Source organism: Xenopus laevis, chromosome 2L (assembly GCF_017654675.1).
Source record: "Xenopus laevis strain J_2021 chromosome 2L, Xenopus_laevis_v10.1, whole genome shotgun sequence".
Classification (NCBI taxonomy): domain Eukaryota; kingdom Metazoa; phylum Chordata; class Amphibia; order Anura; family Pipidae; genus Xenopus; species Xenopus laevis.
In genome coordinates, this window is record NC_054373.1 from 716,707 (window position 1) to 743,929 (window position 27,223).

Here is a 27,223-nt window from a genome sequence, read left to right on the forward strand (position 1 = left end):
GTTCCTCTCTGCTCCCAACCGTACTTTTATCATACACAGGCATCTCCAGGCATTTGAACAGACCAAGTCCTGGCAGTTACAGAGCATGGCATCCCAGACAGACAGACAGACAGACAGACAGAAGAAACTCTTCAAACCGCCTTTATTTGTAAAAATGCAGATATATAAAACATCTCTGAACGTGCTCCCATTACAAAAAAGAAAAAGAAAGTAACGATACCGGAGAAGGCACAATGAGAACTGGACGCACACAGGCCACACTGCGCCCCTTGCCAAAAATGCATCTCTTTCATGAGAACAGGCTGAGTCAGACGGGTGCACGCAGGAGACGGGTGGGTGCAGGCAGACCGGGGGGCAGGAGGGGACGTGAAATGTTCGGACAACCCGAAGGCTTTAATAATAGGATTCTTTTTCCACCCAGCCTGGAGAGGAGACACACTGGGTCAGTTTGGGGAACAGGGACATGCAGAATTTAACCCAGAGAAAGAAAGTCAGACAGGAGGGATCTGAGGAAATATGAGGGTTGTCTACAGAGCTTGTGCTCCACTTATTATCAGTAACAAGGAAGGTAGAGACAATAAGCTTGCAGTATACTCACCACCTGGGCTGCGCCTGATAATCAGCTTACGGACTTCATCATATATGAAGATGATCAGTGAGTATGGGAAGGCACAGAACCACCAGGTCGGTCTGAAACACAAAACATTCTGATTAGTCAAACCACTTACTGACAGTCTGGGTCTCCTTGCAGGTTCTCTCCCAACAAGAGTGCAAGTTATAGGCTGGAGGTTACATAGAGACAGGCACTTACTTGAGCGGGTACATGCGCAGAGCAACATCCATTCCAGGACAGTAGGACAGGAAGGCCGCCAGTGCCGTCTCTTCAAACAGCCCAAAGATGAGGATTTTATTCCTGGGGGGGGGGGGGGACACAATCCAGAGATCAGCTGAATAGCTCCAAACCAGTATAACCAGTTGTCAGCAGGTCAGACCAACAACAACAACACATTCCAGCATCCCACCATGAGAGCTCCACTGGCTACACTTAATTACTCACTTCATTCCCTGCTGGAAGACGGAGTTCCTTCTGGTCTTACAGATGATCAGATCGGCCCACTGTACAACCACAATACTGATGAAGAAAGATGTATGGCACGTGAACTCCACAATCTTCCTCTGCTCGTAGGTCTAAAGAGTGGGGAGAGACACAGAGGGGTAAGTAGGACATAGTAACTCTCAAGCTTAACTTCTTGCAAGACTAGGGTTCATCACCGGGGCCCACAAAGTGACTCACCCACTGTTGTCCATAACTGTCTTCTACATCGTTTGTCCAACGGTCGTCCCAGTTCACTCTGATACCAAGCAGGGTCCAGGGCAGGAAGCCATTCTCAGCCAAGATAACAAAGTATGTGAAGAATCCCCCCAGGGCTTGGATCATACCTGCAGAAAGGACCAAGGTCTTCAGTCTGACATACAAGCTAATATTGTAAAGAGTCTAAACAGCGGGTGCAGCTATTGGCAGCCAGTTACAGGAGTGTGGCCCTATGAAGCCAAACCTTTCCATATAACCAGTGCCAGGCCACTCATACACAAATTGAGAAAAGCCCACACACATCTCTACACTAGGTTGAAGGAAACCGAGTGTGCACTCACCGATCTGCCCATAGGCCATACTGATGAGTCTTTCATTCACCAGCTTGTCTGTTTTGGGATTTCGGGGCTGTCGCTTCATGATGTCACTCTCAGCTTGCTCATAAGCCAGGGAGATAGCAGGGACCTACACACACAGAAGAATGAGCAATTTGAGCTGAGCCACATAGCATCTGCTTTAGCACAGTGGGAAACAAAACTTACCATGTCTGTGCCCAGATCGATACATAGGATGGTGACAGTGCCCAAGGGCAGAGGAATGTTGGCGATGATGAAGATGAGGAAGGGTGTGATTTCAGGGATGTTACTGGTCAGGGTGTAGGCGATTGATTTCTTCAGGTTATCAAAGATCAGACGACCTGAAAGAGAGTATATTCACTCATACCCTGAACGGACTCTGCGTTTGCTTGTGTCTCATGGGAGGGAATCAAGACTCACCTTCCTCGACTCCAGTAACAATAGAAGCAAAGTTATCATCCAACAGGATCATGTCGGCTGCCTGCTTGGAGACATCAGAACCAGCGATGCCCATAGCGATACCGATATCTGCCTTCTTCAGAGCAGGGGAGTCATTTACACCATCACCTGTCACTGCTACAATCGCACCCTGTGTGTACACAAGAGCAAGGGTGAGCCTGATGGAATCAGGAGCAAAGCAAAATATACAGACCAAACAAACATGGCTGGGGGGGTATGAAAGAACGGACCTGTCGCTGACAACCCTCCACAATGATGAGCTTCTGCTGAGGAGATGTTCTGGCAAATACGATCTCTGTGTGATGCCTGAGGATGTCATCAATCTGCTCTTCTGTCATGTCCTTTAGGTCTGTGCCATGGATCACACACGCCTTGGCATCTCTGCAGGATAAAAAACACACAATTTACACACTGAATGTTGAACCTGTATTCCCACACAGAGTCCCACAGGATCCCACTTGCTACATACCATAGGAAGGTGCAGTACAGGTCACCCACTCACAGTCAGCATCCAACATGTTTCATACAAGCATTAGAGCAACTCTTGGATTCATTGCACCAACATACCTGGGGTTCACCTGGTTGACAGGAATGTTGAGCCTGGCTGCAATATCCTCCACAGTTTCGTTGCCTTCAGAGATGATTCCCACTCCCTTAGCAATGGCCTTGGCTGTAATTGGGTGGTCGCCTGTTACCATGATAACCTGCAGAGTGAAGGAATGGACTGGTTACTGGGAGAAGGTGCAAAAGGGACAGCATGCTATTGAGCTGGGTAGAGAAGTGCGGGATGAGAGCATGCCCCTAGAAGTTCTGCAACCAACACAGTTGGCAAATACATAGGAGGGGGTTCACCTTGATTCCGGCACTTCGGCATTTGCCAACAGCATCAGGCACAGCAGCACGGGGTGGATCAATCATAGAGATCAATCCAACAAAGCAAAGGTTCTCTGTTGGGAAGTTCACTTCTTCTGTGTCAAACTGAAATCCATCTGGGAACTGGTCATCAGGCAAAGCGAGGTGGCAGAAACCTGCAGGAAGGAGTGGGAAGACTTAGAACCAGTGGCACAGAAGAGGTGGAGGTTTAACTAGTATTCTGTTCACCCTTGACACTTACCTAACACTCTTTCTCCCAGGCCACCCAGCTCCAGGTAGGCATTCTGGAAAGCATCCTTCAGTTCCTCATCCAAGGGCTGCTCCTTGCCCTGCAAGATAATGGTAGTGCATCGATCCAAGATACGCTCAGGGGCTCCTTTCATGACCAGAATGTAGCGGGACTCGGATGGGTTTGCATTCTTGTGTACAGACAGCTGGAAACAAAGAGTGGCATATGAGAGAGGATTCTTAGACTTAGGGCAGTGGGTGAACCTAGAGTTGCACATGTGTTATTAGGCTTGCAAAGCTTCATGGCACACTCTTCCAATACATAAACAGACAAGCTATATCTTATACATACAGCACCAATTATGTACCTATGACTGTAATGGGACTGTAAGGGTTAAGGCAAGAGGAAAGAGATCCCCCATCCTACTAGTGACAAGGGCTGCTGGAGTGAATAATTGGATGGGATAAGCCGGAAGGAATGTCCAAGCTGTGAGTGCTTATTCCCCAATGAGCAGATTAGAAAGTGCAGGAGAAAGCTGGCTAACGAGATTAGCTCTCCCTGCCGGGCAGCACAGCGGCCTCCTAATGCCACCAGCAAAGCTGCACTGCTTACTGTTAGTCTAACACTGCAAGGTTTGGGGGTTACACTAAGGAAATACTAAGGATTACAGACACAGAGTAACCTGTTAACCCTCTGGTGGCTAGCTGACACAGAATCCGGAGTCAGGCTATTTGCAGAGCAGAGCTAAATGCGTCAGTGTAAGAACTAGGCTTCCGCTGCAGATAACTGGTTTATTTTAAGCTGAGCTGACAGACACGCCGCATTTATAGTAATATGGGCTACCAGATCCAACAGAAACCCAAGCAAATCCATAGACGCAAAGATCCGATCGTACGAATCGTGGATTCGTACGATTTTCGGACCATGTGTGGAGAGTCCCGACATTTTTCGTCCGGCGGAGATCGGTCGTTTGGTCGATCGGACAGGTTAGAAAATTTCTGTTGCCTGCCGATAATATCTCTGCGTGTATTGCCAATCGTACGATTTTCAGTGGGAGTTGTCAGACATAAGTATCGTACGATTACTGTCAGGGGCAGAACATTGGGTGATCTGTTCTTATTTGATCAGAATGGTAAAGACTTTGATCTGAATGGTTAGTGGAGGGTCGGGAGATGGGAAAGTCCGATCGTACGTTGATTCGTACGATCGGATCTTTGTGTCTATGGCCAGCTTTAGGAAAGGGCCATGCTTTTGGGTTTGGAGTCACTCACCTGGTATTTGTTTGTAGAGTTGAAAGGAATTTCTGCCACTTTGTGGTTCTTTTCTCTCATATCCCTCACAGACCCACAACACAGCTCAATGCACTTCAGCAGGGCGGACTCTGATGCATCTCCAGCAACATCTCTCTGTGGGGCACAAAGAGGTGAAAGGTTAGCTCTGAAACCAGTTATCAACAAGGTATGGACCCCCACATGTGTGTTACAAACATCCCAACAACACCATCCTGAGGGTACAAATGTCACCTCTTAAAATCTACATGACCTAAGGCACCCAAGCATTTTCTACAGCTGCTCAAATGCAAAAGCCTGGGTGGAATCTGGAAAAACCAGACAGAAGGGTTCAGCGTGTCACTCGCGCACACACAAACGCACCTGTTAAAAAGGTTCACTTTTAAATGGAATTTCTATAGTAAGCTGTTTCTGTTTGGCTGTTTACATACAATGCACTTTGGGTTCTGATGTAGCAGCTGATTAATAGAGCTGAAAGAGAATGGACTTCTCCTACATTTTTAAAAAAGAGCCAGAACCAGAGAACACAGGACAGAGACTGCTTTCAATAGGCTAGCTTTAAATCCAGTGAAAGTGTGAGGAATGAATATTGGGAGGCTGCTCAGGAATTACACATTCTTTCAATTAGCAAGGACAGTGGTTAGGTAGAGTTCCCCTTTGACCCTTTCATGCAGTAATGAGCCAGCACAGAATGTCTCAAGACACCAGGTGAGAAGACCTTGCGCAGGGTACAACTAGTACTCTTTGCAAGGGCACAATATAAAGGGCAGGTGTGGGGCTGGAGAAGAACTTACCTTCAGGATGGGGGTGTTCTCCTGTCCAGCTTGAAACACTGCTCTGTTACACAAACCAGCAACCCGAGACAGGGCTGTCCATGTTGGGGAGCTCTTATCAAAGGAGGCACCTGTTAAAAAAAAAAAAAAGCCAAAAATCAGTCAATAATTAGAAATATCCTTTTGGGTCCTGTCTCCAGTGACTGACAGGGGCAGAATTGCTGCATTATGCAGTGCCAAATAACTCACCGCTCTGATTCTCTGTGGTGTCGGCTTCATGGATCTGGTTATCAAACCACATATGAGCTACAGTCATTCGGTTCTGCGTTAGGGTCCCGGTTTTGTCAGAGCAAATGGTAGAAGTGGATCCCAGAGTCTCCACAGCTTCCAGATTCTTTACAAGACAATTCTTGCGGGCCATTCTTTTGGCGGTCAGTGTGAGGCAAACCTAAAATTTAAAAAAAAAAAAAAAATGAATCCTGAGGGCAGTCAAATTAAACTAAAAAGCAGGTTTAACTAGACGCACTTATGTCAACGTTCCAGTCCTGCGACATAGCCAAAAACCTTTTCCCTTCCGCAGTCTGTTTAGCCCAGAGTGTGCAGGTCAGGTCAAAGAGATGGTAGACCTTCTACAGGTCACTTTATATTAACAGAAAACCAGCAACACTCACCGTGACTGTAGCCAGCAGCCCCTCTGGCACATTGGCAACAATGATACCAATGAGGAAGATGACGGCCTCCAGCCAAGTGTACTGCAGAATGAGTGACAGGATGAAGAAGGAGACCCCCAGGAAGACCGCCACACCAGTGATGATGTGAATAAAATGCTCAATTTCAATGGCAATGGGGGTGCGTCCTCCATCCAGGCCAGAAGCCAGAGTGGCAATACGGCCCATCACTGTACGATCACCGGTGTTAACGACAATTCCACGGGCTGTGCCTGAGAGACAGAAAAGGGTACAGTTGAATAAAGAACATCCTCTATTTCTACTGCCCCAGTATTTCTCTGTTTGCATCAGGTAACCAACGATAAGGGACAATTATTTCAGTCACATACCACAGGCCTAACTTCTCACCTTCCACGCAGTTTGTAGAGAAGAAAGCAATGTTGCGAGTCTCCAGCGGGTTCTCATTGGTGAAGTCAGGAGAGCGGGTCTGGGGCTCGGACTCACCAGTGAGGGAAGAGTTATCCACCTAGGGGTAAAAGATGGTTGGGTATCTGTTGTACTACCTGAAACCCCAGTATGACTTGATTTCCAAGCCATGAGTATGAGCCCCCTCCCCTGACTGTGTGTGAGGATCTTTCCATGAGGAACACCCTTTACTTTCCCAAGTCTTACCTTGCAGCCATGAGAGGAGATGACCCTAAGATCCGCAGGTATCCGATCTCCTCCCTTCACTTCGACCAGGTCACCCAAAACCACTTCTTCTGCATTGATACTCAGCTTCTCTCCGCTTCGGATTACCAGGGCTTGCTGTGTGACAGAGGAGCCTCCATTTAGTGAGACACAAGGGAAACCCAATACCAACGGAAGTCATTGGGGGGGGGGGGAGAAGCCAGAACCCATTAAAATTACAAGCCATGAAGTAAAAAGAACTGCCTGCAGCTGTAAAAGAGGGAATCTCTAACTGCTGAAATGCTGCAGTCACTAGGACCCAGGGGACTAATACTTTATACCTGGCACCAATTAAGCCAGGAATAGCACTGACTATTTAACCCATTGGCAGAAAAGAGAGTTCAGTCTGTAGGTGTTCTCCCGCTTAGCTGGGCAGGTTATATGAAACTGCACCTGAGGAACCATGTTCTTGAAGGACTCCATGATCTTTGAGCTTTTCGCCTCTTGGTAGTAGGAGAAGCAACCGGTGATGATAACGACAGCAGACAAGACAACACCGAGGTAGAGCTGGAGAGAGCAGGAAAGAAAGTAAGGCTTGGGCACAAACACTCAAATGCCAGTCATCTATACAGAACAAGTGGGCACTCACATTATCATTCTGTGGCTCCTCTTCCATGGCAGCTTGGATACCATAGGCCAGGAAACAGAGTATGGCTCCAATCCACAGCAGCATAGAGAAACCCCCAAACAGCTGGCGGCAAAATTTCACCCACTCTGGAGTAGTGGGAGGAGGGGTGAGGGCATTGGGTCCATCTCGTGCCAGGATCTCTGCTGCCCGGGCTGTGGTCAGACCCTGAGAAAGACCGGAAGGGAGGAATGATTAATCCATTTCATTCAGACCGTTTCCCATTATGTGCTCTGACTGGTCAGGATCGCTGAGAGTATATTAGGCTCTTGGCGCCCTGGGGAGCACACTCAGGATAGACCAACACGTGACTTACTCTTTGCATGTCTGTCCCAAACTTGCGGTGCAGCTCATCCAGACTCAGTTTGTGGTCCTCCTGCAGAGGGGAGAATGAGAGGGGTTAATTTCAGTCACAAGGAATGGCCCAGCTATGTTACATAGGCAAGAGGCCAAAGGTACAGGAGAAGCAACCCAGGCCCACCCAGTCCCCCCAGCTTATCATCTGTGTTACTGGCAATTTCACCATCCCCTGGCACATATATATATATGGCAACAATAAAACTTACCATGGTCACTTCCTTCTTTAGCTCGTCCATGTCTTTCTCCTTCCCCTTTCCTTTTCCTTTTTTCTTCTTGCCCCCCTGCTCAGAGGTAGCTGCGGGCTCATACTTGTCTCTTCCGGCCTGTGGGGGGGGGGGGGTAAAAAAAGTCATGAACTAATTCACACTTTTCATTTGAATCATTTTCCTACAAATGTTCTGCAAAACTTATAGGTGATTTGGATTATTTATAGTGGTAGGAACTACCATACTATGGAAAAGAGGTGCCATGTTGGAGATCTTTATGGGGAGCCATTTTCTCCAAGTGTAAGAGATGGGTGTGCCCTAGTTTTACGGTGTATAAAAGACTTACGCAACATGCACTTGATACAACTCAGCATTATGTTCCCTCAATAACCCCATTGACTGGCTGCAGGCGGAGCAAAGGAAGCCGCCCATGTGTAACACCCTCCCCATGTACCTCTGGGTGAATACAGGTAATCTGTTTAATGGAATATCTTCAGCGCCACCCCCTAAATACTGCCTGGAAGCGGCTATGCGGGGAGCAGAGGGTGGGGTCACCCTAATGGCATACACAGCACCCATGCTATGAGCCGTTGCACAAAATGGCCACACATCTGTAGCCACATAGAGAAAGTGCAGAGAACGCAGGAGTCTGTGCCAGAGCCAAGGGATAATATGGCTGCCAGCCGTTGCCAAAACAAACAGAAGGCAGAGATATGTGTCGCCTCCCAGCAGAGACGCTTAATTAGGTGACAAGACTTAGAGACCACACTGGCAAGTGATACGGGTGGAAAGAGACTGGGTCACCCAGCTGCCACCCTTCTGACATACTGGAATCTGATGGCACCACTAACAGGAGGACATGCATGAGATGTCCTGTGGTTTCCATGGCAACCCTGCTGTACCCAGAATCCCATGTTCTAAGGGCCTAGTGAATAAAGGGACCACTAGGATGAAGGGAGATGGCAGGAAAAAGCTGCACCCTTGTGCTTATCCGCTAGCCAGGGATAAACCGAGGGTTAATGCCGCCCTCCTCCTCCACAGGGAGTATGTGGTGTCAGGTGCTCTGGGAACAATGGGCCATAGATAAAAACTAGGCACAACCACAGAAACCTGAGCTGGGAGAAGTGGCAGGAGGAGGGTGGCAGCGCAGGGGAGAAGAACACAGGGGATTATGGGAAGAAGTATAGTTAGGGTAAGGGAGAGAGGCAGTTCTGAGGAGGTGGCAGTTGGTACGGGAGAGAGGCAGCAGGGCACTTCTGGGAAGGAGGCAGCTGGTATAGAGAGGCAGTGGCAGTTGGTAAGGGAGAGAGGGAGTGGGGCGGTTCTGAGGAGGTGGCAGTTGGTATGGAAAAGACAGGGCATTCTCTTGTACAGAGCTGCAGAACATGTTGGTGCATTATACAAACATGAATTAATTAATAAGTTATAAGCTGCACAGTACAGTCCCTCCAAGGTTTCCTGCCTTGACAAGTCCCATTAACCCCTCCTCTCCTGGGCTGTCTCATGCCTGGGATCTAGGATAAAGGATTAGTGCTTCCCACACTGAAACATCAGACTCGTGTGGAGGGGGGGGGGGGAGCTGTGGTGCCTGCAAATGTCACAGTGAAACAGCATGAAGGATGTGGCAGTGCAGGAAGGGGTTAATGAGTCACACTAGCCCAGCCCCCTCCCACAGGCAGTTGCACAGTGCTGCAGTCAGTCAGTCTGGGAGGCACTTTCCATGACCCAGAGCAGCATTGTTTCCATTATATATTCACCCCCTCCCAATAACGTACAGCTAGTGACGCTAATGCATTGATGGGTGCTCCCCAGAATCCCTGAACCCCAGGAGCCATTAGTGTGAGATACGCAGGGGCCCAGGAAGCCTTCATATCCCAGCATGCAACGCAGGGGCCCAGGAAGCCTTCATATCCCAGCATGCAACCAGAGGAAGCTGCCACTCCTACTAGGAAGTGATTCTGTTATTTGTACAGCCGGCACTGGGTTATACACTAACTGCCATCTGCCCTTATAATGGGGGGTGCAATAAGGACCCACCCCCTTTCCCACACAACAGGTGCTCAAACAAGTAGCAGTGCATTGTGGGAAGGAGCTGGATCCCTGCACATTTTCGTGCCGGCCTATGGTCCCCTCACTCTTCACGTTGGGCTTTGGTCGGCTTTGACTGAACTAGCAGGGCACCCTGTGGCACCTACAGCTGGAATAAAAAAACAAACCATTCCCCCACGTGCAATACGGCCACCTCCAGCCAACAGTGAGCCATAAAGATAGCCAGGCACTCCCCTAGCCTAATCATCAACTGTCAGCTCCATAACCTCCTGCCCTGGGGATCACAATCTGACCCTTACTGATGCCCCAGCTGCTCAGCTATAAGGGGTAACCACACTGATGCCCACCCAGGACCAGCATGTGGCTACCCACACTGGGCCCATTGAGCCAGCTGCTATCAGTCTCTCCTTTATGGGAGCCCTGGCCTAGATTAGTGGCAGCCTGAGAGGTCCCCTGGGAAGATACAGAAGTAGCTGCTCGTCAGTTATTGATGGGCTCAGCAGCACTCTTATTACATCTCCTGCTCCTGATGTGTAACCTAGAAAAACTGCTGAGGCTACACAACAAACCCCATCCATCACAGGGTTCCTTCTCTCATACAATCACTACACAACAACAAGGCCAGTCACAGGTGGAGCTGCCATACCCCTTGCCCATTTTACTACAATTCACACGGACAAGAGTTACACAAGCGATGGTTTATATATATATATATATATACACACACACACACACACACAAGGGGCAGAGGAACCCCCAGTAACCCTCCCCTGAAGGCAGCAGCCCTAGTAACACAATGACCTTGGCCAAGGACACACTCATATCAGTGACATCACAGCTGGCCCAGGGCAAACATGTGAGAATGGGGCAAGTTGCATTAAGACAGAGACGAGATTTCCCAAGGGATCAGGACTAGCAGCCCCCGCAGGGATGAGCCAAAGGAGCAGTGCCAGGCACAGGGCAAGACAATACACTGCCAGCAGTGACATTAATGGGAACAGTGAGTATCAGTCAGTAGGTATGTGCCATGGCAGAACATAGCCCTGGGCCAGACACATGCCAGCACTTTTTTTTTACTGGATCACACCCACATTGCACAATCTTCTCTATGGCACAATTTAAAGGGGTGGTTCACCTTGCAACACTTTTTGCAGTTCATTTGGTTTCAGACAGAAATAAAGACTTTTCCCCAGTTACTTTATATTTTCTACGTGTGATTGTTTTTTCACCTTCTAAAGCACCTATAGACCCTGTAAACTGTTCTTGATACATTTAGTTGTTATATGTCCTTATGTTTGTCCCTGCTGAGCAGAATCCCTGGGTTTCATTACAGGCAGCTGATTGGATACAATAGTTGCACTTATATTTCCCCTAGATCCTAAATGTTACGATATTTCAACAGCGCTGAAGCTGCACCTGAATTACTGAGCTGCCAGACTCAAACACCAGAGACACCGACATTACATTTTAAACTCAGATTGGAAAGTATTTGAAAAAAAAAAAAAAGTCTTTATTTCTGGTGAAAAATCTGAAAACAACAACTGAAAAAGTGTTTGGAAGGTGAACAACCCTTTTACCCCTGATAGGAGGGGGGTGAAGGTAGAGCAAGTAATTGCCCTGGGAGAGATGTTGGTCTGTGTGTGGGGGCAGAGAGTTTGTATGGGCAGGACTATTACGTGGGAACGGACACAACAATCTGATGCCACTGATCAGCTGACACGCGGGCACCACACAGACCAAGCGCAAGAAAGCCTGTGGGGGACTTCATTGGGGGGGGGGGGCAGGCTGAGGAAAACATGGATTCCTCTTTAGTGACACATATAAGCAGCAGTGAAAGGGTTACACCCTCCCCCCAGGAATGCTTGGGATAGTAGTAACCTTGACATGCCAGCCTCCCCGCCAGAACAATGGTACCTCTCAGACTCAGTAACTGGATCTGCCCCCCCCCCCAGAGGTACAAATCCACCTCCCTACTGCCCCCTAAACCCAATCCTCACCAACATTCCAGAGATGCAGGAGTAACTGCAAGATTGCAGGGAGTACGCAGAAGATTCCCTGCACCTCCCCCCCCCCAGTCTATATATAACCCTGTCACTAGCAGAATGGCAGATATAAACTGTCCAAGCAGGGGGGTGTCACATTCACAGGAATTAACCCCCTGCAGGCTGGATACAAGTGCTGGGACCATCAGGGAAGTAGAGCGAGGGCAGACAGACTAGTGGCTACCTGTGCCAACAAGGGAACTTACTTATTAAGACTGGTACCTGCTCCAACTACTACCAGCGAGGGAGGCAAATTCCTTCTGCCCTTCCCAACAGCTGGCAGTGCCAGGGCAGACAGGTACATGGCAAGTAGAGCTGGGCAGCAGTCAGTGCTATTAATGAAAGGAGGGAGAAGCCTGGCACTGCCACATTGAATACAAGGCAGCGGCCATGCTTGGAGGAGTGCCAGCAGTGTGTGCCAAGAGGCGGGTGGGGAGCAGCCAACAAGCTGTATGGCCGTGCCCATATTGACTCCCAGCAGCAGTCCTACAAAGAATTCCTTATGTCTGCCTCAGCATTCACATACCCACCAGTGCCAGCACCCATCCTGCCCAGCTGACCCACGACTGTCCCAGCAGATTGCACAGTATGTGCCAACACAATAAGGAACCCAGAGGCTGTGCGTGGATCAGACTGATATAAGGGAGGACTATGTGCACACACACACCTCAGTCAGTAGGATTGAGGGGATGCCATTTCCTGTGCACATGTCACTTCCTGCACTCACTAAAGGAGTCTCTGGGCTTCCCTGGGAGGCTGCACAGTCAATAAGATCTGATCATGTGTGGGAATGGGCAGCAATGGAACGACTTGAATTTCTGCACCAACATTCCCAATAAGAGACTGCCCTGGGCATGAATTGTTACCCCTCCCCCAGGAAACTGGAATAGCGTGTAATCAGATTTGCCTTCAGAGAGGAGCGTCTGCAGCTCCTGGCACCCACCTTACCAAGGCCCAAACTGTGTGCAAGCTCCTGGGACCAGACAGCCTCTAGGAGGCACTGCCCACCCATCTGCATTACTAGCAGCACAGGATTCTTGGGCACAGTCTGACTATGGCTATAGGGATGGGGAGCAGTATAGAAGCAGGTGAAACCTGCCCCTAGTATACCACCCCCGGGAAAGGGCATCCATAATGTGACTGATAAAGACAAGTACCAGCAGCCTTGTGACTGGATAATGTCTCACCAGAAGAGCTTGGCATCAAATCCAACAACTGCTTCCAGCCTCTTATATAAATCCAAGAATATTACCCCCATCTTCCATTCCATATATCCCCTTCCATAGACCCCAAATGATTGTATTTAAATATGTTTTTATATGGCCTTAGGGGTGCGCCCACAACCCTCCTTTTTTGTACCTTGAATGTAGCCGGAAGCTGTGGCTGAGCCTCATGTGGTTAGTGCAGCCTCATACTCACCCCTTTAAATTAATGGTGGCCCTACTGTATGTCCCTGTTGTTTTTTATTAATCCTTAGTTTGGGCAATTTCTCTCCCTTAAAAGCCACAAATGCCAGCGGCTGGGGAGGCTTTAGCCTTTTTATTTGAAACCAACGCCATTATATCTGCTGCACTTACTACTAGCTAACACTTGCACAGATTCACACACATTACACACATTACACTCCTCATTTAGTGTTTCCTTTTTATCTCCTTCTACACCCACACCTGTACTTATACACACACACACACACACACACATATATATATATATACAACTTTACCTTCATTATAGTCTCTTCACAATCACTTTTTTTTTTTTTTTTTTTAAATGGGCGTTGGTTTGGGCAGTCTCCCCTTCAAAAGCCGCATATGCAGGTGGTGGGGGAGGATCTAGTCCACAGATTGAAACCAAGCTTTTATATTTCCATCACAGGTAAACGAGTTAGGGGTCGCTGTATGGGCTTTACCTTGACGTGGTATGGCGGCTTATCAATTTTATGATCATAACTTTGTAACAAAACACCCTGTTTTTCTTTTTTAGACAGGGGATTATTGTATTTAAATATGTTTTTATATGGCCTCCTTTTTTGTACCCAAATCTAAATCCCCACAGCCATTCACCCCTGCCCCAGATAAGCACATCCAGCTGCTGTTGGTTTACCCCACAAAATGCCTGCGCCAACTGTGTATAATGTAAGTGATGTAGAACAGCTCAACATTCACAGTCCCACAGTGGGCAACACATACACATACATGTAACTACACACAACCCACAGCACATACATGTACAGGAGACTATACACAACCCCACAGCACATACAACACATGTAAATGTACAACCCCACAACCTGTACTAGTGTCAGTTATAACAACTATACCTGTGAGACACCTGTAGATACTCAGCCAATGACAAACCACCAACCCCCTCTGTAAATAACACAATGGGCACTTTCTACCTGAACTGCCAATCACCTGAATATCAACTTAAAGGCACAGCATCCCCATACGGACAACCTACTTCCATATTTCCCCTGTGCCCCCCACATACACTGCAGTCTCTTGTTACCCCCCTCACAATCCTCTGTCTCTCTCGTTACCCCCCTCACACTCCCCTGTCTCTCTCATTACTCATCACACTCCTCTGTCTCTCTCATTACCCCCCTCACACACCTCTGTCTCTCTCATTACCCCTCACACTCCTCTGTCTCTCTCATTACCCCCCTCACACACCTCTGTCTCTCTCATTACCCCTCACACTCCTCTGTCTCTCTCATTACCCCCCTCCCACTCCTCTGTCTCTCTCATTACCCCCCTCCCACTCCTCTGTCTCTCTCTCATTACCCCCCTCACACTCCTCTGTCTCTCTCATTACCCCCCTCACACTCCTCTGTCTCTCTCATTACCCCCCTCACACTCCTCTGTCTCTCTCATTACCCCCCTCACACTCCTCTGTCTCTCTCATTACCCCCCTCACACACCTCTGTCTCTCTCATTACCCCCTCCCACTCCTCTGTCTCTCTCATTACCCCTCCCATTCCTCTGTCTCTCTCATTACCCCTCACACACCTGTCTCTCTCATTACCCCTCACACTCCTGTCTCTCTCATACCCCCCTCACACTCCTCTGTCTCTCTCATTACCCCCTCACACTCCTCTGTCTCTCTCATTACCCCCCTCACACACCTCTGTCTCTCTCATTACCCCCCTCACACTCCTCTGTCTCTCTCATTACCCCCCTCACACTCCTCTGTCTCTCTCATTACCCCCCTCACACTCCTCTGTCTCTCTCATTACCCCCTCACACACCTCTGTCTCTCTCATTACCCCCCTCACACTCCTCTGTCTCTCTCATTACCCCCCTCACACTCCTCTGTCTCTCTCATTACCCCCCTCACACTCCTCTGTCTCTCTCATTACCCCCCTCACACTCCTCTGTCTCTCTCATTACCCCCCTCACACTCCTCTGTCTCTCTCATTACCCCCCTCACACTCCTCTGTCTCTCTCATTACCCCCCTCACACTCCTCTGTCTCTCTCATTACCCCCTCCCACTCCTCTGTCTCTCTCATTACCCCTCCCATTCCTCTGTCTCTCTCATTACCCCCCTCACACTCCTCTGTCTCTCTCATTACCCCCCTCACACACCTCTGTCTCTCTCATTACCCCCTCCCACTCCTCTGTCTCTCTCATTACCCCTCCCATTCCTCTGTCTCTCTCATTACCCCCCTCACACTCCTCTGTCTCTCTCATTACCCCCCTCACACTCCTCTGTCTCTCTCATTACCCCCCTCACACACCTCTGTCTCTCTCATTACCCCCCTCACACTCCTCTGTCTCTCTCATTACCCCCCTCACACTCCTCTGTCTCTCTCATTACCCCCCTCACACTCCTCTGTCTCTCTCATTACCCCCCTCCCACTCCTCTGTCTCTCTCATTACCCCTCCCATTCCTCTGTCTCTCTCATTACCCCCCTCACACTCCTCTGTCTCTCTCATTACCCCCCTCACACACCTCTGTCTCTCTCATTACCCCTCCCATTCCTCTGTCTCTCTCATTACCCCCCTCACACTCCTCTGTCTCTCTCATTACCCCCCTCACACTCCTCTGTCTCTCTCATTACCCCCCTCACACTCCTCTGTCTCTCTCATTACCCCCCTCCCACTCCTCTGTCTCTCTCATTACCCCCCTCACACTCCTCTGTCTCTCTCATTACCCCCCTCACACACCTGTCTCTCTCATTACCCCCCTCACACACCTCTGTCTCTCTCATTACCCCCCTCACACTCCTCTGTCTCTCTCATTACCCCCCTCACACTCCTCTGTCTCTCTCATTACCCCTCACACTCTTCTGTCTCTCTCATTATCTCCCCCCACCACCCCAAAAAAATACAGCCACACACACAGACACACACTGGAGACAGGGGGCAACTCACCCCGTATCCCATGATGGCGGTCGGTGCTTCTGTGGTAGATAAAAACTCTCCTCCTTCCGCCTGACACTGAGGTCGCAACGCGCCCGGCACCAGTCTTTATACCCTCTGCAGTCCAACCGACGTCATCGCCTTCGGACGTCACCGTTACTAGTGGCAACAGAGCCAGCCCCTCCAGAAGTAAGCCCGCCCTCCAAGTAGAAGATGGAGAACCTTGCGGCGCAGTGAGGGAACATGGGTGTCATGTGTCCGGGGCGGGGCTGAGCATGTCACGTGGGGAACCTTGAGGAGAAACATTTGTATTTATACACACACTGTGTTCATATGTGTCACCTCATCCCCACACACTATACAGGCCCATTCTATACACACTGTACTGGCCCATTCCATACACACTGTACTGGCCCATTCTATACACACTATACTGGCCCATTCCATACACACTGTACTGGCCCATTCTATACACACTGTACTGGCCCATTCTATACACACTGTACTGGCCCATTCTATACACACTGTACTGGCCCATTCCATACACACTGTACTGGCCCATTCTATACACACTGTACTGGCCCATTCCATACACACTGTACTGGCCCATTCTATACACACTGTACTGGCCCATTCTATACACACTGTACTGGCCCATTCTATACACACTGTACTGGCCCATTCTATACACACTGTACTGGCCCATTCCATACACACTACTGGCCCATTCCATACACACTGTACTGGCCTATTCTATACACACTGTACTGGCCCATTCCCCACACTCACTATATTGGCTATTGGGCCCGTTCTATACACACTGTATAGGGCCCACCCAGTTTATTGCCTCATGTTTGGGTAAATACAGTTGCACATGTGCCGAGTGATTGATACAAAGAGAATTCGTCTCTATATCAGACATGTCCAAAGTCTCAGGCCTGGGGGACAAATGTGGCCTCGTTTCAAATTGACACCGGCCCTCGGCCTCCATCATGAGATGAATAATAATGAGGCCTGTTCAGCCATAATATGTGGGCACATTAGTGACATGATCTGCCACTTGGTCTCTATATTCTGTGTCTGTGTGTCTGTACTGTGTCTGTGTGTCTGTACTGTGTCTGTGTGTCTGTGTGTCTATACTGTGTCTGTGTGTCTGTGTGTCTGTGTGTCTGTACTGTGTCTGTGTGTCTATACTGTGTCTGTGTGTCTATACTGTGTCTGTGTGTCTGTGTGTCTGTGTGTCTGTACTGTGTCTGTGTGTCTGTGTGTCTGTGTGTCTGTGTGTCTGTGTGTCTGTGTGTCTGTGTGTCTGTGTGTCTGTGTGTCTGTGTGTCTGTGTGTCTGTACTGTGTCTGTGTGTCTGTGTGTCTGTACTGTGTCTGTGTGTCTGTGTGTCTGTACTGTGTCTGTGTGTCTGTACTGTGTCTGTGTGTCTGTGTGTCTGTACTGTGTCTGTGTGTCTGTACTGTGTCTGTACTGTGTCTGTGTGTCTGTACTGTGTCTGTGTGTCTGTACTGTGTCTGTGTGTCTGTACTGTGTCTGTGTGTCTGTACTGTGTCTGTGTGTCTGTACTGTGTCTGTGTGTCTGTGTGTCTGTGTGTCTGTGTGTCTGTGTGTCTGTACTGTGTCTGTGTGTCTGTACTGTGTCTGTGTGTCTGTACTGTGTCTGTGTGTCTGTACTGTGTCTGTGTGTCTGTACTGTGTCTGTGTGTCTGTGTGTCTGTACTGTGTCTGTGTGTCTGTACTGTGTCTGTGTGTCTGTACTGTGTCTGTGTGTCTGTGTGTCTGTGTGTCTGTGTGTCTGTACTGTGTCTGTGTGCTGAGGTGTTAGTAATAGACTCAATTATGTGGAGCGCTCACCTCCCCAAATCACACTTTTGTAGTGTCAGGTGCTGTACTGTGAGACCCACTCCTGTCACTGGGTCAAATCAATATCCAGAAAAAAAGCCAGCAGCACACCCCAAGGCTTTTGCATACGGGCTAAATAAATTTTCATCTTTGAACACAACTACAAGCAGATTGGGTGTGCTGCTGGCTTTTTTTCTGAAGTGTTAGTAATAGACACATACTGGTACATAGTGATGCGCTGCTCTCTGATACTTCTTTAGGGCTGAAGGTGTCAGGAGATGTAATGATGCTCCAGTACAGTAAAGTAAAGAAGTGTGAGAGAGCAGCGCATCACTATGTACCAGTGTGTGTCTATAGTCAATTACAAGATCCTCTGCACTCAACCCATTATCAATATATTTAAGACAGAGACATTTTGTGCTACTGAAAAATGCCTTACCCTTTAAACAAAACAGGGATTGTTTGTCCATATATTGCAATATATTTAATAATAAACTCATCCCATATCTGGCCAGTCCTATGCTTAATTTCATCTGATTCATTAAGAATTCTATTGCTTCATTATACATTTTACACAGGGACTAAGTTTTAACTACAACTTACTTGCTGCTTTCAAAGTAAAACTCCCAAACTTGGTAGATATGGGATGACTTTGACGTAGTTGTTCAGCTTAAATATATTGCAATATATGGACAAACAATCCCTGTTTTGTTTAAAGGGTAAGGCATTTTTCAGTAGCAGTAGCACAAAATGTCTCTGTCTTAAATATATTGATAATGGGTTGAGTGCAGAGGAATCTTGTATTTGTCTATATGTATTTTGTGGTCACACCCTCATTGCACCCCCGCCTAATGGTTTTATAATGAGTAGTGAGCACAACTTTCCCTTGTTTGTGTCAGTAAGTGTCTATTACTAACACTTCAGCACACAGGCAGCAGTACAGACACACAGACACAGTACAGACACACAGACACAGTACAGACACACAGACACAGTACAGACACACAGACACAGTACAGACACACAGACACAGTACAGACACACAGACACAGTACAGACACACAGACACACAGACACACAGACACAGTACAGACACACAGACAGCAGCATAGACCAAGGGGCAGATCATTTCACTAATGTGCCCAAATATTACTGCTACGGCTACTTGATTCCTGTAATTTAATGGTTCAAAGAATGTCGGGCTGAATGGTCGGCCCCCACACATTTTCACTTCACCAAATCCGGCCCTCGTTGCAAAAAGTTTGGGCCCCCCTGTGTTATGGCCTGACACCCACTGCCTCAGCCCTGCTCTTATTACTGGAGCTCAGTGGGCACAGATGGGCACAATGGGGGGGATACATTTGTTTTCTCAGGTGAAACTAAAAATGGTGTTTTGATGAGCAGAAGGTACAATCACAATAATGATTGGGCAGCAGCAGCAGCATTGTGTCAGGGTTATGGGCCCTTTAATTTCACATTGTTTTGGCCCTTAATGACATTGTATTCGATTCAATGGACAGACTGACTGACATTCTCATTAGCCAGAGACAATAATGGGCTGGGGGATAAGTAAATCGCTTTGTTTTACATTATTTGCCCTTATTTCCCCTAATGGCCCCCGAAACTGACACCCATTGTGTAAGGGCAGATATCAAAATGTAACAATGTAACCAAGTGCTTTCCCTCCCACCCACTATCTCTGCTCAAGTGTATTAGCACCCAGCACCCATCTGACTCAAACAGGCACAACTATTGCTGGAGAAACAATTAACCCGAAACCCAGTTATCAGCCTGATCAGATACATTGTTACCCCAATGTTTCTATATATCTGTAACCTTGTGAGCTAAGGGGGCCCAGTCTGAAGGTCAGTTAGGACGAGATTTGGGGTGAGTGCTTATTTGTACCCTGGGTACCCCTGGAACTATAGCAGGGTGACACCCCAATGTTTCTACATATCTGTAACCTTGTTATGAGCTAAGGGGGCCCAGTCTGAAGGTCAGTTAGGGGGAGATTTGGGGTGAGTGTTTATTTGTACCCTGGGTACCCCGGGAACTATAGCAGGGTGACACCCCAATGTTTCTATATATCTGTAACCTTGTTATGAGCTAAGGGGGCCCAGTCTGAAGGTCAGTTAGGGGGAGATTTGGGGTGAGTGCCTATTTGTACCCTGGGTACCCCTGGAACTATAGCAGGGTGACACCCCAATGTTTCTATATATCTGTAACCTTGTTATGAGCTAAGGGGGCCCAGTCTGAAGGTCAGTTAGGGGGAGAGTCACCCCCAGAAGAGCAGATTTATCACAGGCCACTAAACTCCTGCAGTGACACGGCACTTACACTTGTTGACTTTCTCACCCTCTCTACCTATTATTACCCCAATATTCTTCTCCCTTAGTCCCCCTACATTCTGTTCTTCACACTGACTCTTCTCTCCCAGTGTCTGTGCTTCCCATTGGCTGTCTGTATGTCCCAGGTGAGTGCTGTTTGGTGACACCTTGTACTCACTCCCTGTTTGAGGCGGCCGAGACTAGTTCCAGCCTTGCAGAGCAGAGACAGCGGCTTCACTGGGAGAGACAGAGCCTGGCGCTGCCATTAGACTCCCACCATTTAAATGGTCCCTTCTATCCACTGATTGGCTCTGTTCCTTGTCACTCAACTGGTCAAATGCTGCTCTCCCCAACCTTTCATTAATTAAAGGGATACTGTCATGGGAAAAAAAACATTTTTCAAAATGAATCAATAATAGAGCTGCTCCAGCAGAATTCTGCACTGAAATCCATTTCTCAAAGAGCAAACAGATTTTTTTATATTCAATTTTGAAATCTGACATGGGGCTAGACATATTGTCAATTTCCCAGCTGCCCCAAGTCATGTGACTTGTGCTCTGATAAACTTCAGTCACTCTTTACTGCTGTACTGCAAGTTGGACTGATATCACCCCCCTCCCTTCCCCCCCCCAGCAGCCAAACAACAGAACAATGGGAAGGTAACCAGATAACAGCTCCCTAACACAAGATAACAGCTGCCTGGTAGATCTAAGAACAGCACTCAATAGTAAAATCCAGGTCCCACTGAGACACATTCAGTTACATTGAGTAGGAAAAACAGCAGCCTGCCAGAAAGCATTTCTCTCCTAAAGTGCAGACACAAGTCACATGACTTGGGGCAGCTGGGAAATTGACAATATGTCTAGCCTCATGTCAGATTTCAAAATTGAATATATAAAAATCTGTTTGCTCTTTTGAGAAATGGATTTCAGTGCAGAATTTTGCTGGAGTAGCACTATTAACTCATGTGTTTTGAAAAACATGTTTTCTGATGACAGGATCCCTTTAAGGAACAGAAATATCTTTCCAATGTCCCCCCATTCCCCCCACTAGGACCCTTACCTGCCACTCACGTGGGCCTCTCCCAATTCCCAGTATACACGGCCCCCCAACTCACTACCTTACTGAAGCCCATCTTTGCATTCCCTACCCTCACATTTTTTGGGGTCCCTCCTGCTCCCTACTGGGTTCTCTCCTCATTACACTTTCTGCTTGCCCCCCCCCCCTTCTTACTACAGTCACTCACTAATGGGGCACCTTCATGTTCCACATCAGGTACAAATGCCCATGTGTCTTATTCAGGCTCTGTATGTAGATAAAGCACATCTCCTGCACCTTATTCAGGCTGCCAGCATAATGTCGGGCATATAAGTGCCATTATTAAATACAGACTTGGAATATAATGTCGGGCATATAAGTGCCATTATTAAATACAGACTTGGAATATAATGTCGGGCATATAAGTGCCATTATTAAATACAGACTTGGAATATAATGTCGGGCATATAAGTGCCATTATTAAATACAGACTTGGAATATAATGTCGGGCATATAAGTGGCATTATTATATACATACTTGGAATATAATGTCGGGCATATAAGTGCCATTATTATATAGAGGCTATGAATATAATGTTGGGCATATAAGTGCCATTATTATATACAGACTTGGAATATAATGTCGGGCATATAAGTGCCATTATTAAATACAGACTTGGAATATAATGTCGGGCATATAAGTGCCATTATTAAATACAGACTTGGAATATAATGTCGAGCATATAAGTGCCATTATTATATACAGACTTGGAATATAATGTTGGGCATATAAGTGGCATTATTATATACAGACTTGGAATATAATGTCGGGCATATAAGTGGCATTATTATATACAGACTTGGAATATAATGTCGGGCATATAAGTGCCATTATTACATAGAGGCTATGAATATAATGTTGGGCATATAAGTGCCATTATTATATACAGACTTGGAATATAATGTCGGGCATATAAGTGCCATTATTATATAGAGGCTATGAATATAATGTCGGGCATATAAGTGGCATTAATTTATACAGACTTGGAATATAATGTCGGGCATATAAGTGGCATTATTATATACAGACTTGGAATATAATGTCGGGCATATAAGTGCCATGATTATATACAGACTTGGAATATAATGTCGGGCATATAAGTGCCATTATTATATACAGACTTGAAATATAATGTCGGGCATATAAGTGCCATTATTATATAGAGGCTATGAATAAAATGTTGGGCATATAAGTGCCATTATTATATACAGACTTGGAATATAATGTTGGGCATATAAGTGGCATTATTATATACAGACTTGGAATATAATGTCGGGCATATAAGTGCCATTATTATATAGAGGCTATGAATATAATGTTGGGCATATAAGTGCCATTATTATATACAGACTTGGAATATAATGTCGGGCATATAAGTGCCATTATTATATAGAGGCTATGAATATAATGTCGGGCATATAAGTGGCATTAATTTATACAGACTTGGAATATAATGTCGGGCATATAAGTGGCATTATTATATACAGACTTGGAATATAATGTCGGGCATATAAGTGCCATTATTATATACAGACTTGAAATATAATGTCGGGCATATAAGTGCCATTATTATATACAGACTTGGAATATAATGTCGGGCATATAAGTGCCATTATTATATAGAGGCTATGAATATAATGTTGGGCATATAAGTGGCATTATTATATACAGACTTGGAATATAATGTCAGGCATATAAGTGGCATTATTTTATACAGACTTGGAAAATAATGTTGGGCATATAAGTGCCATTATTACATAGAGGCTATGAATATAATGTTGGGCATATAAGTGGCATTATTATATACAGACTTGGAATATAATGTCGGGCATATAAGTGCCATTATTATATAGAGGCTATGAATATAATGTTGGGCATATAAGTGCCATTATTATATACAGACTTGGAATATAATGTCGGGCATATAAGTGACATTATTATATACAGACTTGGAATATAATGTTGGGCATATAAGTGGCATTATTATATACAGACTTGGAATATAATGTCGGGCATATAAGTGGCATTATTTTATACAGACTTGGAAAATAATGTTGGGCATATAAGTGCCATTATTATATACAGACTTGAAATATAATGTTGGGCATATAAGTGCCATTATTACATAGAGGCTATGAATATAATGTTGGGCATATAAGTGCCATTATTATATACAGACTTGGAATATAATGTCGGGCATATAAGTGGCATTATTATATACAGACTTGGAAAATAATGTTGGGCATATAAGTGCCATTATTATATACAGACTTGGAATATAATGTCGGGCATATAAGTGGCATTATTTTATACAGACTTGGAAAATAATGTTGGGCATATAAGTGCCATTATTACATAGAGGCTATGAATATAATGTTGGGCATATAAGTGGCATTATTAGATACAGGTTAGGAATACCATGGGCATATGATGGGCATTTAGCGAATTATTTACATTATATAACATTAGACAAGGGAACTGTATGGTCTCAGGTTGGAGATCAGCCCAATTGAGATGTTCCTCTCCCACTGACTCTGCACAGGCCCCTGGTGATCCATTAGCTCAGGGGCCAAATGACTGGATCAGACAGATTTGGGAATTTCATCTTTATCCCAATTATTCAGATTGGGTTGGATCTCTTAACTTGTTGTGGGAAAGGCTGGGATTGAGGGGGTATCAGACTTGTGGCACAGAATGTTTCTGCCCCCTGTGCAAATGGTGACACCGAGTCATGAGTGCCTTATATGCAGTAGCGCAGTACATCACTATTAGTATCAGTTATGTGTCTCACAGTGTATACTGGCATCTAAGTGACATATAACTGGCATCTAAATGACATATAAATGGCATATGACTGACATATGACTGGCGTATGACTGACGTGTAATTGACGTATAACTCACATATAACTGAGGTGTAACTAGCGTATAACTGACATATAATTGACGTATAACTGACAAATAACTGGCGTGTTACTGGCGTATAACTGGCGTACAATTGGTGTACAACTGGCGTATAACTGGCGTATAACTGGCGTACAATTGGCGTATAACTGGCATATAACTGGTGTACAACTGGCATATAACTGGCGTATAACTGCCATTATTACATATCCCTGAGGGCTGAGAGAGTGATCGCTGTTTATAACAACAGTTGGCTGAGAGCTGCCACTTTCTATTAAGCACCAAATCAGGCCCCAAACAGAGTGACACGATGAGCCCCCGAGGGCCCCTTTGTGCCAGGGAGAGATTGTGGGAACTGATATTATCAGCACAGGGATTAGTGCCCCCCCTCCCCCTGTTATTCCAGTAACTCTGACAGGAACCTGAGTCAGGTTACCTGACTCCGCACATTATCCTAAACACCGGAATTCTGTCTCCAGCTCCTGGAAGTCTGTGCCAAGATTCCACTCTCGGGTAATACTGCTCCCTCCTGCCCTGGCACTAATGCCACTGTTATTATTATTACTTATAGAGCACCAACATATTCCTCAGCGCTGTACAAACACTCATTATGTTCTCTGTAAATCCCCCCCAACTGTATTTCATTCGGGTACTTCCTCCTTCTCCAACATCCTTTTAATTCTATTGTACTATGTGTACCCCCAAACCCCTCCTCCCCAACATCCTTATAATGCCACTGCACTATGTGTACCCCCAAACCCCTCCTCCCCAACATCCTTATAATGCCACTGCACTATGTGTACCCCCAAACCCCTCCTCCCCAACATCCTTATAATGCCACTGCACTATGTGTACCCCCAAACCCCTCCTCCCCAACATCCTTATAATGCCACTGCACTATGGGAACCCCCAAACCCCTCCTCCCAAACATCCTTATAATGCCATTGCACTATGGGAACCCCCAAACCTCTGCCGAATGCAGTGGGCATGTGAGTGATGGTGATAGGGACTGGGGCCCCACAGTTTTTACTCCATTGGGAAAGGGCCAAGTTGATGTGGAAATGTCCTTTGGTTGTGCTGCCCCAGGATTATATAGGGAATGGGCTGTGTGAGCTGGAGATTCTGCTGTATCAGCTCTTTCATCAGGTTAATGAATTAATGAATTGCTAGCTCCCCCAGCACATGTCATTAATATTCATGAGCGGCACAACTGCTGCTCCTGTTAAATAAGTCATGGTCATTAGAGAAACCTCCCCTCATCTGAGCTCCATACAACTCCCCCTTGGCCTAGTGCCCCCCCTCCCCCCTTGGCCTAGTGCCCCCCCTCCCCCCTTGGCCTAGTGCCCCCCTCCCCCCTTGGCCTAGTGCCCCCCTCCCCCCTTGGCCTAGTGCCCCCCCTCCCCCCTTGGCCTAGTGCCCCCCCTCCCCCCTTGGCCTAGTGCCCCCCTCAGCTACAGGAGTGGGCTCCCCTGACATAGTGTCCTTTGGGTGCCCAAGAAGATTCAGGAGCAGAGGGGTCAGCAGTGCAGGAGCTCAGTTGGATGGGCCCCTATAAAGGTTAATGAATTACAGTAATGACTGAAAGGAATTTGTTCTGCACATGAGACAATGGAGAGGGTCGGGGCCCCAGCGCTGGGGAGGGAAGGAATCTCACGAGGGCCCGAGTCAGTTCAGATCAGGTAGTACCGGCTGACTCTAGTCTGTACCTGATCTCACACTCCCCAATCATTCAGCGACCCACCAGCAAGTGCTGAACTCCTCACATTGTGCCCAGTGTTGGGCTGACAGCGAACTGGGGGTCACAACAAGGGACACAGAGTCAGGGGGAGCCCACAATCCCCTCTCCTTTCTCCTCTTCTGCCTCCCCCTCCCCAAATGTCTGGCCCTACTCCCCCTCTTTTCCTCTGATGCACAATCACTTATGTGAGAGATCCAGGGGCGTAACTATAGAGAAAGCAGACCCTGCGGTTGCAGGGGGGCCCAGGAGTGTAGGGGGCCCAGTGAGACCCTAATTAATTAGCAATTTTAATATATCTTGGTAAAATAGGCCAACTTATAAATATTTTGGGGCCCTAAATTGAATTTGCTATGGGGCCCAGTAACAACTAGTTACGCCACTGGAGAGATCCCAATAATATCCCCGGGTACAGAGTTGGGGTGCAGTGTAGTGCGAGCACTAGGCCTGCCACCCCTTTAATACCGGTCACATAATCCACATCATGCATGGCTATTCAGCAGTTGACTTACATGCATGTTGCATGGCTGCACATAAATCAGTTCAGTCTGCAGCATGCATCTAAATGAATCACTAACACAGGCTGTGGATTAATGATGTGGCTGGTATTAAAGGGTGAGGTTACAACCTTAGAAAGTGCCCATTAGCTGAGGGTAGAGGTGAGACTAATTGCCCCAGGCTGGAGGGCAGAGACAAAACAGGTTTCATTCTTTTTTATGGGGCAAGACACACGGGAGTAGAAAGAAAACAATGGAACCTGCGCTTTGCTGCTGCCACTAGTCACCTACAAGCTGATTATTTGCCCCAGCTCTGAGGTTGCCAATATTAGAGGAATGACCAATATGATTGTGCCAGACATAGGACTAGTCACTTACCGTATCACTGGGGTGGCCACACAGTTAGGAAACCTTTTGTATTCAATTCATTCCAACCTCCTCTACTGCACTGCTGTAAAGCCAAGGTGATCGGCTCTTCACTG

The 27,223-nt window shown here is 47.0% G+C and overlaps 1 protein-coding gene across 2 annotated transcripts; it reads right to left on the reverse strand.

The window, feature by feature from the left end:
- Positions 1 to 125: 125 nt before the first annotated feature.
- Positions 126 to 27,223, reverse strand: atp1a1.L (ATPase Na+/K+ transporting subunit alpha 1 L homeolog). 2 transcript variants are annotated; one of them, XM_018244932.2, is made up of 24 exons: positions 27,120 to 27,223; positions 16,345 to 16,623; positions 7,880 to 7,996; positions 7,630 to 7,689; positions 7,278 to 7,481; positions 7,082 to 7,195; positions 6,632 to 6,766; positions 6,368 to 6,485; positions 5,963 to 6,231; positions 5,541 to 5,739; positions 5,313 to 5,422; positions 4,501 to 4,635; positions 3,242 to 3,434; positions 2,980 to 3,155; positions 2,695 to 2,831; positions 2,358 to 2,508; positions 2,089 to 2,257; positions 1,855 to 2,009; positions 1,654 to 1,777; positions 1,295 to 1,440; positions 1,058 to 1,188; positions 812 to 913; positions 599 to 690; positions 126 to 422 (listed from the first exon to the last, which is right to left on the reverse strand). In XM_018244932.2, exons 2-24 carry the CDS (start codon positions 16,354 to 16,356, stop codon positions 394 to 396), a joined length of 3,078 nt encoding a protein of 1,025 aa, XP_018100421.1. In that variant the 5' UTR covers positions 16,357 to 16,623; positions 27,120 to 27,223; the 3' UTR covers positions 126 to 393.

Coding starts and splice junctions, on each gene's coding strand:
- atp1a1.L (XM_018244932.2), bottom strand. Junction 2,509..2,694: donor GTCAACCAGGTGAACCCCAG/GTATGTTGGTGC, acceptor TTTATCCTGCAG/AGATGCCAAGGCGTGTGTGA. Junction 2,010..2,088: donor TGTTACTGGAGTCGAGGAAG/GTGAGTCTTGAT, acceptor ACTCTCTTTCAG/GTCGTCTGATCTTTGATAAC.